We start from the raw sequence: 19,001 nt of genomic DNA on the forward strand, positions 1-19,001 counted from the left end.
TCCCGTCAGTTTCAGGCGAGATCCCCACTGCAGGGCCAGCTGGCAGCAGAGTCCCCATGGCTGGGGGCTTCCACTGTCCAGGGGCTGGAAGGTCCTGGCCGGGCACACTCTCTGCGTCTGTCTCCCCTCTGGCCTCCCCACAGTGGCCGTGACGGTGTTCTAATGAGAGAGTTAGGATCGAGATGCTTCATCACTAATGTCCTGCTGCCACCAAAACCAATAAAAGTCATTTTCATGCACCGGAAACCACCTCTCCCTGTAATGGTCCATGTCATACCATATGCAATTTCAGAGTGTTTTCCGACAAGTTTTCGACTATTTCTTCTTTGTTCAATTTCTGCTTAGAAAACACTAGCAGCTTCATTAGAATCAGGATAAAGGGTCTTGGGGGCGGGGGGGGGGAATTCTGTATAAAACCTGAGGTTTAGAAATGCCTTTTCCTTAGACCTTACTGGTAATCAAAGAATACAAATTAAAACAAAGTATTATTCTTAGCCTGTCACATTTGGCAGAGACTTTTGAAAATCGTAACATTCTGTGCAAGTAAAGGTGGGAGAAAAGGGGCCCTTACACGCTGTTGCTGGAACTGAAAACTGTGTTAACATTTACAAAGCTGTTGGGCACTGCATACCAAACACCGTAAAAGAATGTTTGTCTCTTAATGTCTGGAGTAATGGGAGCCTAAAAACCATTGGCTTACAGACCCCTAAAGTTTCCGCTCAGTCCATCCCCATTAATTACCTTTAATATGGAGGAAGGGGCCCGGCGGCTTGGGCAAGACGACCACAGGTCAACGGCTTTCCAAGGCCCCGACCACAGACCAGAAGAAAAGTGTTTTGCCGTGTTCTAGTGTTTCCCGTGACCTGGTACCTAGTACAGAGAGTTTGCCTCAGTATCCAGCGGACCCCTTAATCTTCAGGCACCAGATGTGCCGGAAAGGACGGAAAGGGTAAGTGAGGAGATGTATAAAATTCTGTAGAAAATCTCAATGCATAAAATTACAAAATTCTGCTGAGCAACAGAAAACGTGAATACATAGGGAAACATTCGTCTCTCAATTAGACTTACTTTACCAATTTAATTAAAGTTTCATATAATCTGAATGACTTCAGATGAATTACGGGAGGAGGTGTGACCAAATGATTCTTAAGTTCATCCAGGTGAAGAAGCATCAGAGAACAGCCAGAAAGGGTCTCAAAACAGGAACAACAAACGAGGGCTAAGTGACGTGGAGCCTCTAAAGTTCTAGGGGAAATCATTTTCAACCTCGAGTTCTGTATCCAGCCAGATTATTAACCAAGTGAGATGGCAGAAAAGAGAACATTTCGTATATGAACGCATCCAGAAAATGTATCTCTCCCACAGCCTTTCTTTAAGAGGGAAACTAAGAATGTGCTCTAGTAGAATGTGGTTCTCAGGGGAATTCCCTAGCGGTCCAGTGGTTAGGACTCTGAGCTTTCACTGCGGAGGGTGTGGGTTCAATCCCTGCTCGGAGAACTAATATCCCGCAAGCTGCAGGGCGCAGCCATAGATAGATAGATAGATAGATAAAAAAAATTTTTAAAAAGAACAGGGGTTTTATCCAAAAACTGACATGAGGTTTGTGGACAAAAAGTGTCACCTGCCATATCAGTAAACAAAGGACGTTGAGGCCATCAAGCCCTCAGCCACTGCCCCCGCCCCGACCATGTAACCTGCGAGGATCCAGGATGGAGGAAAAAAGCAGGATACGGGCCCTAGATAGTTAAGGTGCGTTTCAGAGAAACGATTTCAGTGAGCCCAGACTCTTGCATCTTCCCATGCATAGAAAAGTGCTAAACTCACTAGCTTGAGAAGTTTGTTTTGTTCTTTAATTAGCAGAAATCTTTTGATATTCAACTACCTGGTTTGTTTTTGCAAAATTCCTATGTATTCTGGCTTCTCCCTGACCTATTCGGAACAATGCCTTCAGAGCTATCTGAGAGCCTGTCTCCCAGGCTTAAGTCCTCAGTACGTCCACCAAATAAAACATAATTCTCCACTTTTAGTTTGTGCTTTTTTTTTTTTTTTTTTTTGGTCAGTCGACAGGTTCTGGAGGACTCCAGGGCTGAAGGGTTTCATAGGATAATGATACGATTAAGAGCTTGGGGGTCTAATAAAGGGGGGCAATGAGAGAACAGAACATATTAGAACAGAAAGTCAGTTTGGTACAAAGAGAATATCATGGATTGTAAGCCATAGTCAGAAAGATAAGAAACCAGAAGATGAGAGGAGGCACCGTTCTTCTCCCAGCAAGAAAAATCCCAACAAGCAGAACTGAAAACAAACGGACTTGAGGACAGTCAAGGTCCAGGTCTGTAGCACACTGAAACGTGGTGTGGATTTGAGCCATTGGTCGAGTTACAAAGAAAAAAATCATTTGGAAGAAATGTTTTGAGGGGCACAGCATCACGACTGTGGAACTGGGGAGAGGAATCTGATCGCCGCTGCTGTGTAAACACCGCTTACTGTGTTCAGCCTTCAGAGTCGTTCTGTTAAGAGGGTGCTGAACACTTAAGTGTGGTTGAAGAAAAGGAAGCAAATTCTATCAGGTTTTAACAGTTTAAAACTTGACAAGGTGGATGAAAGGCAAGGGGACGTCTTCCTTGTCATCCAAAGTGGAGTTGGGAACTGCTGTCTGCAATTGATGGGACGAGAAATGGAGGTTTCAGGAAAATAGTCCAAGTCACAGACATAACTAACACAGGCACAAACGTGAGCTATGTGAGTATAATGCAGGGAGGAGAGAGGCACCTAAGTCCTCATTTATCTTGGGAAGAAGTTAGAAGGCAATGCCTCTGTTTCGGAAGTCAAGCAATGGTGGTGTGAGCAGTTACAGAGATATGGAGGAGATCACCAGAATTAAAGAGAGAAACAAAAAGGTCTTCTCCCGAGGACCAGGATTGAGGGAAGCAACAGTTTTTCATATGACTGAGTTTAACGATGTGCACATATTCCTTTGATAATTTTTTTGGTATAACACCATGATTAAACAACTTGATACCCCACGTAATGTGTATGTCATAAATCTTGACAAAGCAAAAAAATACATAAATAACCGAATTAACAAAAATGTATCTTTGATGGTCAGGAATCAATCAGTAATGTCATTTTTAGTGACAATGGTAACCTGTTAATCTTTTTTTCCCCGTAAACTAAGATCATCGGTTGCATACTTGACTTCAAAACTTAAGTGTTTTATAAACAGTAGGTAATCTTTATAGGAATGTCAGTTGGTGTTTTTTCCTAGCAAAAACTATATATTTTTAGTTGATAATTTCATTGTCTTTGTCTTTTTAACCTAGAAAAGAAATCTCTTGTTGGCATTTGAAGCAGCTGAAAGTGTAGGCATCAAACCCAGCCTGGTAAGTATCCTCCTTCATGTCCTTGTGATACTTTGTTCTAATCATATGAGGAAGAACTTTATACCATCTACTAAATAATTTTTACACAACAGTGAAATCCATCTGCTGAAGATATGTTACTCATGATTCCTAATGAAAATTATCCAGTTGGTCTGACCACATGTGATTTAGAGTGTTTTCAGTGAAGATTTCACTGTGGATAAATTTCAGTTCTAGACTGAATTATCATTAAAACCCTCTTGTTCAAGGCACCTAGAAATCTGAATAAAATGTAATTTTAAAAATATTAGGGCTTCCCTGGTGGCGCAGTGGTTGAGAGTCCACCTGCCGATGCAGGGGACACAGGTTCGTGCCCCAGTCCAGGAAGATCCCACATGCTGCGAAGCGGCTGGGCCCGTGAGCCATGGCCACTGAGCCTGCACGTCCGGAGCCTGTGCTCTGCAACGGGAGAGGCCACAACAGTGAGAGGCCCGGGTACCGCAAAAAAAAAAAAAAAAAAAAAAAAAATCAATACATAGCTGATCTCTGAAGAAAGACGGGGAAATAACCAGATGCTGGAAATTAAAAGAGGTGTGAAGACCAGAGCCCTGAGGCATGTGCTGGGACTCTGGCCACCCCCAGGGTTGGGGCTGGGGTGGTGGAGGGAGCTCGTAATGAGCGGGCATCTGATGGGTATAGGCTGTGGTTCTTGCCCATGCAGGGGCAAGAGACAAGGCCCTGAGCTCCTGTAAACAGTGCATTAGTCCTGAGACCCCTGCACAAAACCAAGGCTCACAAATGCTACTCTTACTGACGGGGAAATAAAAATCTCCACCTTCCAGTCCAGGGAGGTGATAAGGAAGCTTGGTCTCCTCCTGGGATTTTTTGGTGGCCAGAAAAGGAAAATCTCCTATAAGGAAAGAAAACTGGGCCAGATGAGGTTTGGAGTCCAAATTTATAATATCTACTGCAAGCATTCCCCAGTTTATACTGTCTCTGCTGTAGGAGGCTCCTGGGCCCGTAGCACAGAGGCTGCTGAAAATACACTCACAATCCAGAATTACAAAGTGCTCAAGAAAATGATCTACTTGACAACAAGGACCTACTGTATAGCACAGGGAACTCTACTCAAGATTCTGTGATAACCCATGTGAGAAAAGAATCTGAAAAATAATATATGTATATGTGTAACTGAATCACTTTGCTGTACACCTGAAAGTAACACAACACTGTAAATCAGCTGTGCTCCAATAAAATTTTAAAAAAGAAATCGATCTACTTGAGCTAGTCAGCAGGCACCACCACCAAGAGGATCATCTACCAGAACTTGAGATAATAAAACAGGAAGAGAGAGACCTCAAAAGACTGTGTTTAAACATATTAAAATCATAAGGGAAGAACACAGTACTATAAAAAAAAAAAGACTTGGAGAAGAATCAAGTAAAACTTGTAGAAATTAAAATTTGGAATTAAAAATACCAGTTACCAGTTGGGCTGAAAACTGATTGGATACAGCAGAAGAGAGAACTACTGAACTGGAAACTAGATCTAAGGAAATTACCCAGAACATAAAACAGGGACATTTAAAAATGGAAAATGTAGTAGAGGGGTTTTATTAGTTAATAGGTTTTTCAACTTCAAGAAATGGAAAACCCAACTAACAGTTGCTTCAACCATAAAGATATATATATGTGTGTGTGTATATATATGTGTATGTGTGTGTGTGTGTATATATATATATATATATATATATATATATATATATATATATATATATATATTTAGTTTCAGGAATGGTTCACTGCTCAATGTTATAATCAAGGACCCCAGAGTGTCTCTTCTCTTCACTCCACCATCTTTAATCTGTTGGTTCTTTGCCCTCATACTTGTTTCTCTGTGGTTGAACATGACTACCAAGCTCCAGACATCACTCCTGTCTGCAGGGCAGGAAGGAGGGAGAAGGGAGAGGAGCAAGTGCCTAACATCTTCCCCCTTTGATAAGGAAACCAAAAGCCTTCCCAGTGTCCCTCCAGCTCATTGGTAGTACTCTGTTATGTGGCCACACCAGCTGCAAGGGAGTTTGAGAAAGTAAGCATATAACATTTCTCATTCTCTAAATTTAGCGGGAAGCCTTTCAAGGGAGAGAGAGGTTGGGAACATCTGATAGTGTCTGTCACAGAGCTTAAGAGGCATGGAAGATAAAGTCAGACCGTGTCTAAGTCCCACGTCCAGTGGGAATTCCAGAAGAAGAGGAAAGAAAAAGTGAAGAGAGATAATATTTGAAGCAGTGGTGCCTGAAATTTTTCCAGAATGATGAAAGACCACAGATTCTTAATGAATCTCAAACAGGATGAATAATACAAAATAACCATCCAGACACATCATAACATAACTGCAAAAAAAGCAAAGACGTATAATCTACAGATTATTTCTACGAACCAATAATAATAATTTTAAAAAACCTAGTAGAAAATTATCAAAGTCTGGAACAGACAACTCACAAATGGCCAGTAAACATTTAAAAAGATGTTCAATCTTACTAGCGATTAGGAAAATCTCAGTTGAAGTAACAGTGAGACATACTTGTGTAACCTCAGAGGATGAAATGACAAAGGGAAAGGACAGCTATCAGGAATTTTAGTACTGTGACAGTGTACGCCAAAGTGTTTGAAACAGAACGGGCAGTTTTCTAAAAAAAATATGTAAATATGTTCCTTCAAATAGCAAATGTAGGGCTTCCCTGGTGGCGCAGTGGTTGAGAGTCTGCTTGCCGATGCAGGGGACGTGGGTTCGTGCCCTGGTCCGGGAAGATCCCATGTGCCGCAGAGTGGCTGGGCCCGTGAGCCATGGCCGCTGAGCCTGCGCGTCCGGAGCCTGTGCTCCGCAACGGGAGAGGCCACAACAGTGAGAGGCCCGTGTACTGCAAAAAAAAAAAAAAAAAAATGTAAATGTAAATATTTCTCCAAAACTTAGAAAGAAGTAGAACTTTAACCAAGTGAAATTCATTGTTTTAAATATAGTCACACACACACGAACAAAAAATTCCCAGTAAGCCCAAATTCCACTGAACCTTTAAGAAACAGGTGTCCCTATTGTGTAAATACACGTCTAGAGAATCTAAAAAGGAGTGAGGGGACTTAATGTCTGGCCAAGACGGCGTAGCAGAAACCTGATTTATCTTCTGAAACACTAAACAGCTAACAAGTGACCACAGATAATTTACATAAGGAATCAAAGGCACCATGAGAACTTGTTAGAAGATGATATTATACACAGAATACGGTTTTCTTTGTGGTGTTACAGTTAATATTTGCTTTTTAAATTTAACATTTTTTCCTCTTTTTCATCTCACGTACTACTGTAGTGAAAGCTGGGGAGCAAATGAGATCATCTTGTTGAACTAACAGTCAGAGGCAGCAGTTGCATTTGTAGAGATGTCTCTGAGGAGCTACTGACAAACATCATGATGAATCTCAAAACCATTTAGGAATGTTTGTGAGCAACTTAACCCGTTTATGCCATCAAAAAGATAGACGCTTCCTACGTTATTAAATTTGCTTTACAGTATCGTGAGATGGATTGAAAAATAACATATTTAGTTACACATGACATTTTAAAAATACACCCAATCAGAACTGACAGCAGTAATAATCCCAAGTCCTTGGTCAAGTTCTGTTATTAGATTAGTCAGGAAAAAAATTCCCTTATATGTGTATATTCTAGCAAATATAGGTTTCTGGGTTTACCATTGTTAGCAAGGATGAGATTTTTTACAAGTGAAAACCCTACAGTGTTCCCCAAATTTTAGAATGCATTCCTTCCCAGCCACGGTGTAATATAGAAGTTTAACATGCCACATCACAGGTGGAACAACTCCTCACAGGAAGAATAGGAGAGAGAATATGTGTGCTACTGTTGCCACTGCCGTAAAAGCAGCCAGCATGTGTGCCCTCCAAGGGTTGATGTGTTCGTACCTGCTGAGGTGGGCACGCCTGCACTAGGTCATACGGTCTGTGAGGGTGCTGCTTGCTGGGTGAGCCGGTGTGTCCACCAGAAAGGTCACTCCTCACACAGCCTAAGGTCCTCAGGTCACCTGGGAAGGGAGGTCATTACAACTCAGGATTTTACGGGGATATCAGAATGATTCCTTAGGCATAACTGGGCCTGATCTGTAGCATAAACTTTATAGAGGCTACTTAGACAATTAATTCACTTACTGTGTGCATGTTTACTCTCTGCCGGGCATTGTCCATGTGTTGACTCATTGGCCCTCTCAAAAGTCCTGCGACGTAGATGCTCCTTGTGGGTGGGACACTGAGACAGTGCGGTTCCATGAAAGGGCACATGGCCAGTGAGTAGCAAAGACAAGGGTCAAGGAGCCCAGCTGTCTGCAGAGCCCACATCTCACCCCTCCGTGACCCTGCCTCTGGGCAGCCCTGCCCACCTGGGCTCTGAAAGCACAATTTATTCATAGTCTGTGGAGCACGTGTGTGTGATATTGTAATTTCTCTGATTATAGAGCTTATCTCCATCCCCACCAAGACCCCTGAGGACAAGAAGCCCTATCGTTTTTCTTTTTATCAATTATTCTTATTGTGGTAGAATACGCGTAACATGCCCCCAGTGTCTGCCCCTTGACCAGCACCACTCTGCCTTGATCAGTAGAGCTTTAGAAATTGTGACATCAAGTCTCCCAGCTTTATTCTTCTCTTCAGAATTGTTTTGGCTATTCCGGTACCTTTGCCTTTGTAAATTTTAGAATCAGTTTGTCACTATCTACCCCCAAAAACAGCTTGCTGGGATTTTGATTGGGGTTGCATTGTATCTGTAGATCAGATGGGAGGAATTGCCATTTTAACAATACTCCGTCTCCAAGCTATGAACCTAGAACATCTCTCCATTTATTTAGAGCTTCTTGATTTCTTTCATCAGTATGTTGTAATTTTCTGCATGTGGTGTTTTATAGTTTTCTGCATGTAGATGTTTTTGGGTGCCATTTTAAATGGTTGGGTTTTTTTTTTTCTTTTTTTTTCATATGCCGTTGTTCATTGCTGGCATGTAGGAAAGTTGTTGATTTTGTGTCCTGAGACTTGGCTAAACTTGCATATTAGTTCCAAGAGGTTTTTCTGGTAGACTCTTTGGAGTTTTCTGCATAGACAGTCATGTCATCTGCAAATAAAGACAGTTTAGTTCTTTCTAATCTGTATGCCTTTTGTTTCTCTTTCTTGCCTTATGCACTGGCTAGAACTTCCAGTACAGTGCTGACTAGGAGAGGTGAGAGACAGCATCCTCACCTTGTTCTTTTTTGCTGATCTTAGCGGGGAAGTGCTCAGTTTCTCACTATTAAGTATGATGTCAGCCCTTGGGTTTTGTATATGTTCTTTATTAGGTAAAAGAAATACCCTTCTATTTCTGGTATTTTGAGAACCTTTATTATGAATAGTTACTGAATTTTGTATAATGCTTTTTCTGCATCTATTGATATGACCATATGGTTTTTCTTATTAGTCTGTTAGTATAAATAACATTGATTTTGATTTATGGATGTTGAAGCAGCCTTGCTTTCCGGAGATGAACCCCACTTGATCATGATTCAATTGATAATATTTATTAAGGATTATTGTGTCTATGTTCAAGTGAGAACCTGGTAGTTGTTTTTTGTAATGTCTTTGTCTGGTTTTGGTATTAGTATTGGCGCTGGTTTCACAGAATGAGTGAGGAGGTGTTCCCTCCTCTTCTGTTTCCTGGAAGAGATTGTGTAGAATTGGTATTATTTCTTCCTGAACTGTTTGGAAGAATTAACCAGTGAAGCCATCTGGGCCTGGTGTTTTCTTTTTGGGGAAGGTTTTAAGTTACTAAATCAAACAAGTGTCATGCACTAGCAGATTTTTATTGATGCGGCGTACCCTCTCTTCTCCTGAAGAGTGCTAAATGATTTCTTCAAACACGTTCAGATGTCACGTTAACCATGTACCAAAATACTTTAAAATTTAATTATTGTTAGGTTCAGGCCTATCGGATACTCTGAGTAAAACAGTGACTATTGATCAGACTTCCGAATCCTCTCTAAGCAGGAAGACGCGTCCTTGCCCCCCTTGGAGGGAGGTTTGCCGTCCCTCCAGCATCTCTGGAAAACACTTTGTTTTCCTTTTCAAATTGTTCTAGGTACATCTGTGCGGAATGTTCCACACATTTCTGTTCCACCCTTTCCCGTGACCAATGCTGTGCTGATTTCTTCGCACGACCAGGGAGCAAAGTCAGTAAAATATATTCAGATGTTGAAACAGAAGCTAAATGGCTGGTCCCAGGCCTCAGCCCGTTCTGACCCCGCCCAGGAGCAGATGTGCTAAGGTCAGCCTGCTTTTCCACTGCATCTCTGCTTCTGGCTTTCCGCCGGGACCTTCCCTAGTGTGCTCCTGTGACCACAGAAGAATCCAGGTTCAGCCCCAAAGTGAATGATTAAATACGTTCAGCACCATGGATTTCAGGAAGGCCTGGCCACGCAGTAGACGGAGTGCCGTCCTGCCTGCCGCCACTCCCGGCCTCTGCCTCTGCCTGCTTGTTGCCAACGAAATGAGAGGGAAACAACAATGAAACATGGAATGGTGACCCTTCATTCTGGTAAAACAGCTTTCAATCAGTTCAGGACTTTTGTGGCACAAATCCGACAGAAGGAAGCAGCACCGCACAGAGGAGATGCTCGCTGCGAAGTCTGTGGTGAAGGAGGGACCACGGTCACAGGCCGTGCACCGAGAGGACAGTGCACATCCGCTAAAACGACACAGCACAGTTGTGCGGGAAATTGTGTATGAAAAGCGTCAAAGCACGGGGCACACAGTGACGGAGCGTGTGGGACACAGGTGTGCGTTCAGAGGTAGCTTGGAGAGGTGGGAATCCTTTTACAATAATGGAATCGCGGTGACTCTTTTCAAAACTTTTGTTTTATTGAAGTCTAGTTGATTTACAATGTGTGAATTTCTGCTGTACAACAAAGTGATTCCGTTATATACATATGTACATCTTTTTCATATTCTTTTCCATGATGGTTTATCACAGGATATTGAGTATGGTTCCGTGTGCTCTACAGTAGGACCTTATATCCATTCTATATATAATAGTTTGCATCTGCTAATCCCAACCCCCTCCTCCTTGGCAACCACAAGTCTGTTCTCTGTCTGTGAGTCCGTTTCTATTTTCTATATAGATTCATTTGTGTCATATTTTAGATGTTGGGGGTAGGAGTTTATTAATTAATTTATTTATTTTTGCTGTGTTGGTTCTTCGTTTCTGTGCGAGGGCTTTCTCTAGTTGTGGCAAACAGGGGCCACTCTTCACCGCAGTGCGCGGGCCTCTCACTATCGCGGCCTCTCTTGTTGCGGCGCACAGGCTCCAGGCGCGCAGGCTCAGTAGTTGTGGCTCACGGGCCTAGTTGCTCCGCGGCATGTGGGATCCTCCCAGACCAGGGCTCGAACCCGTGTCCCCTGCATTAGCAGGCAGATTCTCAACCACTGCACCACCAGGGAAGCCCTGTGTCATATTTTAGGTTCCACGTGTAAGTGATATCATATGGTATTTGTCTTTCTCTGTCTGACTCACTTCACGTAGTATGGTAATCTCTGGCTGCATCCATGTTGCTACCAGTGGCATTATTTCATTCTTTTTTATGGCCGAGTAGTCTTCCATCATATATATGTACCGCATCTTCTTTGTCCGTTCCTCTGTTGATGAACATTTAGGTTGTGTCCATGTCTTGGCTGTTGTGAACAGTGCTGCAGTGAACATTGGGGTGCATGGGTCTTTCCGAATTATGGTTTTGTCCAGACATATGCCCAGGAGTGGGATTGCTGGATCATAGGGCAATTCTTATTTTTAGTTCAAAACTTCTGTTAATGTTCACTGTCATGTTGTTAAAAGATGGGAGAGGCGGGAGATCAAGTCTAATGTTTCCTAAAAGGGACAGCATCTCTTGAACAAACGGGAAGGAAAAGCTTTTCTTTTCACTAAGCACCTTTAGCACCGGCTGGGTGTTGCCTGTACCTGCCGGCTGCATGGGAAGGCTTTGTGGCCCCCTGTGACCTCTGCCCTCTCCCGCAGGAGCTCAGTGAGATGCTGCACACAGACCGGCCCGACTGGCAGAGCGTGATGCAGTACGTGGCCCAGATCTACAAGTACTTCGAGACGTAAGTCTGGAGGCAGCGCTTGCTGCTCGTCCCTGCTCCGTCCACCGCCCAGCTTGCCCAGGACCAGCACACACACAAGAAACAGCCAGGTCCACCACGCCCACCTTGAACGCCGACGCACGTGGCCCGGGAGTGGGGGGGCCACGCTCTCTTGGGCCCCCCTTCTCCGCGGGAGCCCAGCGGTGTGTTCACTGGAGCTGCCCTGAATCTCACGACAAACAGCACTTCCAAACCCCACCGTCTCTACGACAGATGCTGGCTTCTGCCTCTATAAAAACTCTCCACTTGACACCTCCCAGACCCCTCCAAAAGAAAAATGCCCAACAAAACACAAAAAGAGGAAGTTTACTCTCAAGCAACCCTGAAACACGTGAGCGCCCTGCGTCCTGGGGAAAAGACTTGCGTCCTCAGTAAGGAGTTCACCACCTTTAGGTCTCCTGTCCCTTATTTGATTCTTTGGGTGGAAGATTAAACTTGAGATGTAAAGGAGCCCCTGGGTAGTTTGCTAGGTGTCCCTGGGAGGACAGGAGGATGTGTGTCTGGGACGCAGTCACACCAGGACACCGTGCTCAGCGGCGGCGGACGGGAAGCCTCCGTGACTGTCACCTGCTCCAAGTGTCCTGCACGTATTCACGCCCCATCCACACCCACACGTTTGCCCCGCACGGAACCTGACAAAGTCGCTCAGACAGAAGGCACTGGCCTGTGCCGGCCGGGGTCCTCGTGCTTTTGCACAAACAGTTGGAGGACGTGTATTTCTTGGGATGCTGGGCAGACGGCGATGTACAGTATTTCAACTCTGGCTGTGGTTTTAGCCCTTCCCCAGGCCGCCTACATTTGCACGGCAAAGGAGGCCCTGGGGGCAGGCAGAGCCGGCTGGGGTACAACTGAAGGAGGCAACTCAGTTTCCCTAGAGCCTGCAGTCACCCTAAGCGGCAGCAGAGCCCTCTCCAGAGCCGCCCTCCGCCTGGGAGGTGCAGGTGCAGGTAATCACCTGGGCAAATAAATGTACCTTACGTAGCAAATGAGGTTCACCCCGGCCCGGGGGATCCCACAGCTGCTTACATCAGCGCCCGTCGACCAGGGTCCTTCCCACGGCCCCAGAGCCCAGGGCAGCTGGCGCAGTACTCCCTGCAGGCTGGTAGGAGCCCTTGTTCGTAGCCGGGGCCCCATCGGTCCCTGTCCTGGGGGCGGCTGAGCTCGACCCTCCCTCCCGGCCGCCTTGGAAGAGGCATCCGGGTCCCACACGGCGCCCGTGCCTCCACCTCAAGCTGCCGAGGCCGCTGGCTGGGGTCCTTCTGCAGGGGGCTCGTTGATAACACTCCTCACTGCCCCAGCGTGGAGTCAGAGTACTGGGAAGGGGACCAGGGTTGCGTTCTGTATATTTTCAAAGTCCCCGAGAAGCGCTGAAAGGAGAGAGTCTGGTGACGGTGGCCGTGACGATTTGTCTTCACGTGGAAGCTGGAGGTACCACCCGGACAGGTGTAGCTCTCACCTTCCTGAGGGGCGGCCCGCTGAAAGATACTCCCGGTGTCTCCTCGTCCCCCGACCCTGCCTTGCTTGCTTCCCCAGGAGTGCGGTTGGGACGTTGCTGGTTGTGTGCAGCCTGGGGTCACCGTGAGGCTCCGTGTGGGAGGGGCCGCTGATGCCTCAGCGCGCCTGGAGGGGCCTGGGCGCTGCGGTGTCCTGTCTTCAGTGATCACTGAGGGGGATTCGGAATCAGCACGGAGCCTCTGCGGTGGAGGTGTTGCTGTTTCCCCTCCCCCCATGCTGGAGCTGCTGCTGCCTTTAGGCTAAAAAGAGGAGAGGAGGCCACGTGCAATTTGTTTTTATAACGGAAAGAGGTTGCCTGACTGCTTTGCAGCAAGAGCACCCTTAGGGCACAGGGCACCTGTGTCCTGCCCGCAGGGACAAGGGTGGCATTGGGGCAGGTCTGGCTCTGCGGGGCCCGGGGGTGCCGGCTCAGGCCTGTCAGCACTGCAGGGTCGGGGCGGAGGGCAGGGGGCCGCCGCGTAGGTCAGGTTTTAACTGGGGAGCTCGGAGCACAAGGTGAGTGTGGAAAACTTGAGAACACACGGTGGTTACTGTCAGCAAACCGCATCGTCCCCAGTTTTCTGTCCTGAGGTTTTCAGAGGTCACAGTACCCGTGTTACTTCCCGTCTTCCTTCAGCCAGTACTTCGTCACTTAAAATTATTTGGTGGTTCTGCAGATCCTTTTTCCAAAAAATGTATTATTTTTATACACAAGATAGATGCAGAATGCAAGACCCCCCCAAGAGTGGAGGAGTTTTGTTGTGTTTTGTATTTTTAAAGACATGAAGAGAAGCCCATGGTTCTTTGCGTTGAGTTGTTTCACAGCTGATGGTGGCACGGGCCCTGCCCACCGGGCGCGGTGTCTGGGCAACCAGGCAAATTCACCCACCTCCCATTCTGTCCCTCCTCACTTCAGAAACAAGACGGCCTTTGGTTTCCCTTCTTCACCCAGCTGTTGTTTTATAGCTTTTGTTGATTCCTCCCAGAGGATCCTGAGCGGCTCACACCTGGCGTCACGGTCCCCAGACCCACGGGCTGCTTTCCCAGTCGCCCCCCATGTCCCCGCTGAGGGGACAGGCACCGCGCTGCCTGGGGACAGAGGTCTCGGTCGTCAGATACAAGCCCCTTTGCCAAATCCAGCCCTAGTTCTTCCCAGCCCAGAGCTCGAGGGCCGTTTGAGAGGAGCTGACCAGTGACATGTGGCAAAGGACAGGACCCAGCAACCTTTTTATAAAGGATTTTTAATATCGCGTGTGCCTGGCATCACTGCAGGTTTCACTTCTCCGACCCAGGTTAGAGTTGGGCTAAACCTGTGCTGTCCTGAGTAGCTCAGTAACTTCGACTGCATGAGTGGAATGCAGCAGTGCGTTTGTGGCCTCATTTCTGCCAAGAGCACAGACCGTGCCCAGCGCTGTCAGGACGCAACAGAGGCGTGTGTAACTGTGAACGTGGACGCGTGCGATGTATGGCTCTGTAATATTTCTAATAAATATATTTTGTTTCTGTCTGACTATGAATTTGTCCCAGTGACATTTATTGTTACTATTTTCTCAAAATGCCAGGCTTCCATTCAGTCTGTTTCCAAACTGGCATCTTCACGTCCCTGTTCCTCACTGGGCCGTGGTCCCCACTGCAACTGCCGGGGGTCACCAGAAAGGACTGGGTCCTGATGCCCCTTGGCCCCCTCCCCTGCACGGCCCCTTGCTGTGACTGCGGTTCCCCGGGGGCCCCGCCCTCCAGGGCCGCGCGGGGTGCTGCAGAGCTGCTTGGATGTGCCCACTGAGGGTGGGGGGCAGGAGAGGTTATACCGAGATCACGGAGGCAGAGTGAACACGAACTTTAACGGACCGGGGATGCTGGTGTGTGCTGACACCAGGACGCTGAGCGAGCGATTCGTCAGGTGACGTGTGGCCTTCGGGCACCACTCGGAGGCCATCCTTCATGGTGCCTTTGGGGACCAGCCCTGCCCACAGGAGAGGACAGAGGAGAAGCCTCTCCACCTCCCCCTCCTCCCACGGAGGCCCCACGCGCTGGCCTTTCCCTCCTAGGGGACTTGGTCTTCCCAGGACAGCACAGCCTGGGATGAGGGTGTGACAGGCCCGGGGCCAGGACGGTGGCCGCCAGCCACTTCCTCTGGGCTGTCAGTTGCCGCGTGATGCTGCACCCAGAAGATACCAGGCTCCCCACGTGATGACCCAAAGCCGTGTCAGCGGCTCAGCCCGCATATGTGCATGCGCGCCCACACACACGGACGCGTGGACGTTTGGTGGATGGCCAGTGCGTCAGCCATTGCCAGTCATCCCTCCGTGGCTTGGGGTCCAGCGGGGAGGTTCCTGGTCTGTGGGCCTGGGCCCCTCTCTGGACGAAGCACAGCCCGCGTGTGCTGAGTCTGCTCCCGGTGGGGCTGACCCGCAGCCCGTGCTCCTGGTGGTGTCTCGTGACTCAGCCCGAGTGGCTCTGAGCTGCCCGAGGGGTCTGTGGCCGTGGGGTCTTGGCCAGCGGCCAAGCACCACCACCTTCCTGCCGCAGGGCACTCAGCTCCCCAGGGCAGAGCCGCGTCTTCATTTGTTCAGATGACGAGATCGGATGTATGACAGGGCCAGGGATATTTTCAACCAGTCTGAGCTTGCAGTCCTGTAAGCCAGGGTGTTAGACCTTATCTCCTAGACCAGCTCATGCCCCTCAGGGTCTCAAGACAAGTGTGAAGCTGTGCACTATGACTTTTTTAGGGATCTTTTATTTTGAGGGCCTCAATTTTTTAGTTGAAGTCTTAAAAATGTTGAGAATTCTACATTCCCTTCACAGCATATCAGTGAGTTTCATATAAAGATGGTGACTTTTCCCCTAAGAAAATCTTTGAGTAACATCAGCATGCCGGCAAGGTTCATCACCTCATCCTAAAGCCATGTCCCGTGGTGTCGAGAGCCCACAGGCCTGCCTGCGAGTCCGGGGAGTGAGTCCAACTTCGGGGCGACGCGAGTCCAGCTGGAGAAGCACAAAACTGGCCATAAAGGTGAGTCACAAATTGTGTAACCGCAGGCATCTGGGAATAGAAAACCAGGGAGCATGGTGGTCACCAGCCTCCTTGGAGCCCCTTTCTACACGTTTCTGGAAAGGTTCTCCTCTGGAGCTGTTTGCACATGGCAGTGTGAGGAACCAGGCTGGATTCCAAGAACATTTGCTGGCCTTCCCATCCTCCAGGTTGAGTCAGCTTGGAACCCACCTGCGTTTCATTGTCTGTGTCCCCAGCCCATGGAGGATTCCTCCCCTACTTCAGACAATGGAAAACTGTCTCCCAGCAGAGAGCAGACTCGTGAAGCCTGGGGATTTGGCAAATCTGGATCGGACCTGGACCCAGCCATCTTCTCCCACCTGTTCACAGTCTAAAGCAGCAGGCGCTCTTCCTTAACTTGCGGCTCCAAGCTTGCTGCACAAGAGCAGAGATGTGGTGAGGTCTCTGCTGCTGTGAGTGGCTGTGGGAGATGGTACCCTCAGCAGCGGCAGCATTGCCGCCTTTGAAAGTGAAAGTCTCTGACGATGAAACCAGAAGCCGGAAGATGCGTTTCCTGCAGTAGTGTAAATGTTGTTTTAAAGTCACAGTTGTTACTAAAATACATGTTCAGTACAGAAAATACCAAAAAGTACAAAGACAATACAAAGGGCTCTGGGCATCACATCAAAAAATGCATTACCAGAATTAACCTCCTTTTGGTATTTTATTGGTACACTTATGGATCATTTAGGATTGGGTTAACCTGTAAGGGATAGAGAGACCTGAGCAATACTATCTTAGGTAAGAAACTACTTACTTCTCACCAAAAAGAGAAAGAAGTCCAGAGGTGGAAAGTCCAAGGCTGGTATGCTAGAGTCATCAAATCCTCAGGGACCCAGACCCCTCTCCACTCTGACATCCCCAAGGAAGTGGCATTTGTCCTCATGAGCTAAGATGGCTGCCAGAGTTCCAGTCATCACAACTGTATTCCAGGTGGCAGGATAGAGGAAGAGTGCCCTGTCCCTTTTAAGTCTTCCTAGAAGACCCATTTAACACTTTCACTTATATTTCATTGGGCAGGATTTAGTCTCGTGGCCACACCTAGCTTCACAGGAGGCCAGGAAAAGTAGTCTTTTAGGTGAATAGCAGTGAAGCTGGCTAAAAGTTAGGGAGGGGAAGAATCAACATTGTGTAGGCACCTAGAAGCTTCTGTGACAATGTATACACTTTTTCATCTTAAAGTTTAATTCTTTGAATAGGTTCAAAAACTTATTTTTACTTGGCTCAAAAATGTAAAAATTATGAAAAGAGATACAGTGAAAAGTCCCTTGTCTGCTCAGTCATCCCTCCCCTCCCCTCCCCTCCCCTCCCCTCCCCTCCCTTCCTCTCCCCTACTCTCCCCTCCCCTCCCTTCCTCTCCCCATACACAATCTCACTGGTAACCGTGTTATCAGTTACTTTGTGTATCCTTCCTGAGTGTGTTATACAAGCAGGTGTGAATATCATATGCTCTCCATCTTTTTAACCTGAAAGGTGTCAGGCTAGGCACATCTTCTGCATTTTGCTTTTTGTTTTGTTTTCCCCTGATGATGTATCATGGAGACATTTTCCCGTCAATACAAAGAGAGCATTCTCACTTTTTGTTTCTGCTGTCTGGTGTTCCACTGCATGAGGGTAGCATAAATTATGTATCTGCTCCCCTGGGGAGGGGTGGGGTGGCTGGATGATGTGTCGTACAAACCAGGACCCTTCCAAGAGTGCACGTGGGGGTGTCTGTTACTAATTACACTGGAGCAGAGGTGTAAACTGTCCCAGGCAAACTGGGGCACAAAGTCACCCCACAAGGATGAACATGGGGGTGTCAGTCGCAGTGCTTTGCAGTTACAACAATGGTGTACATTTTAATGTGCACGTGCATAGATGGCTTCATCTGAGTAAGTCTCACATATGATCACTGGGTCAGAGGGTGCCTGCCTGCATTTGGGCTTTGGGTAGAAACTGCCACTCTGCCTCCTTGGGAGCTGGACTGGCTTCTCTCATCATTACAGCTTGGCCCACAGAGCATGCTGTCAGACCGTTGGATTTTTGCCCATCCTAATAGGTGAAAAGCGGCGTCCACATTTAGTTGTTTTTTAAAATTGTTTTGGCCGTGCTGCGCGGCACGGGGGATCTTAGTTCCCCCACCAGGGATGGAACCCGCACCCCCTGCATTGGAAGCGTGGCGTCTTAACCCGTGGACCACCAGGTAAGTCCCTGAATTTAGTTTCAAGGTGCATTTTGCTGTGAATGAGGCTGAGTATGCTTTAAAATCCTGTTTGTGTTCCTTTCCGTGTGACGTGCCTTCTCGACTCCTTTGCCCATTTCTTTCTTACTGAGTGTTTAGGAATCTCATCTTGGAGCTTTTGGTGCGTGAGAGAGATGATGCTGGTGATTTGAGATGCAGATAGTCTTCCCGGCTGGTTGGTTGTCTTTGCTTACGACGGTGTGTTGGTTTTTGCCACGTAGACGTTTTTCATTTTTATCTTTTCTTTGATGCCTTTGGATTATAAGTCAAAGCCCTTCCCTGTTCCAAGGTTATAAAAGGAGCCCTGTTATGAAGGAGTGCTTCAAAGTTTTCTTCCAGAACTTTCTTCTATTTTAAATCCTTGGTTCATTTGGGATTTATTGGGGTGTTCATGTGTGGTATGGCTGCATATGCTTTTGAAAAGTATATTTACTTTTTTTCATAGTGATACAAGCTCACGGTTTAGTTACCTCCATATTTATAAATAGTAACTTACACTGCCCTGTATTCACTTCATCGATTTTGAATGTGTTTTTATGTCACATGAGAATTTTAAGTCCTGCACCTTCACCCCCACATCCTTTGTACACAAATGCCCATCAAATCTGTCCACTGGGTAGCAGGTACTGGGTACCGGGATTTGACCATGT

The 19,001-nt window shown here is 47.0% G+C and overlaps 1 protein-coding gene across 1 annotated transcript in view; it reads left to right on the forward strand.

The window, feature by feature from the left end:
- Positions 1–14,588, forward strand: part of SPECC1 (sperm antigen with calponin homology and coiled-coil domains 1) — a 134,669-nt gene extending 120,081 nt beyond the window's left edge. Inside the window, exons 12-13 of the mRNA XM_082678221.1 lie at positions 3,324–3,383; positions 11,457–14,588. Of these exons, the coding sequence (XP_082534347.1) occupies positions 3,324–3,383; positions 11,457–11,546 (150 nt within the window). The 3' untranslated portion in view covers positions 11,547–14,588. The remainder of the gene's footprint in view (positions 1–3,323; positions 3,384–11,456) is intronic.
- Positions 14,589–19,001: the final 4,413 nt, after the last annotated feature.

The sequence above is a fragment of the Grampus griseus genome, assembly GCF_964374135.1.
Source record: "Grampus griseus genome assembly, chromosome: 20".
Classification (NCBI taxonomy): Eukaryota; Metazoa; Chordata; class Mammalia; order Artiodactyla; family Delphinidae; genus Grampus; species Grampus griseus.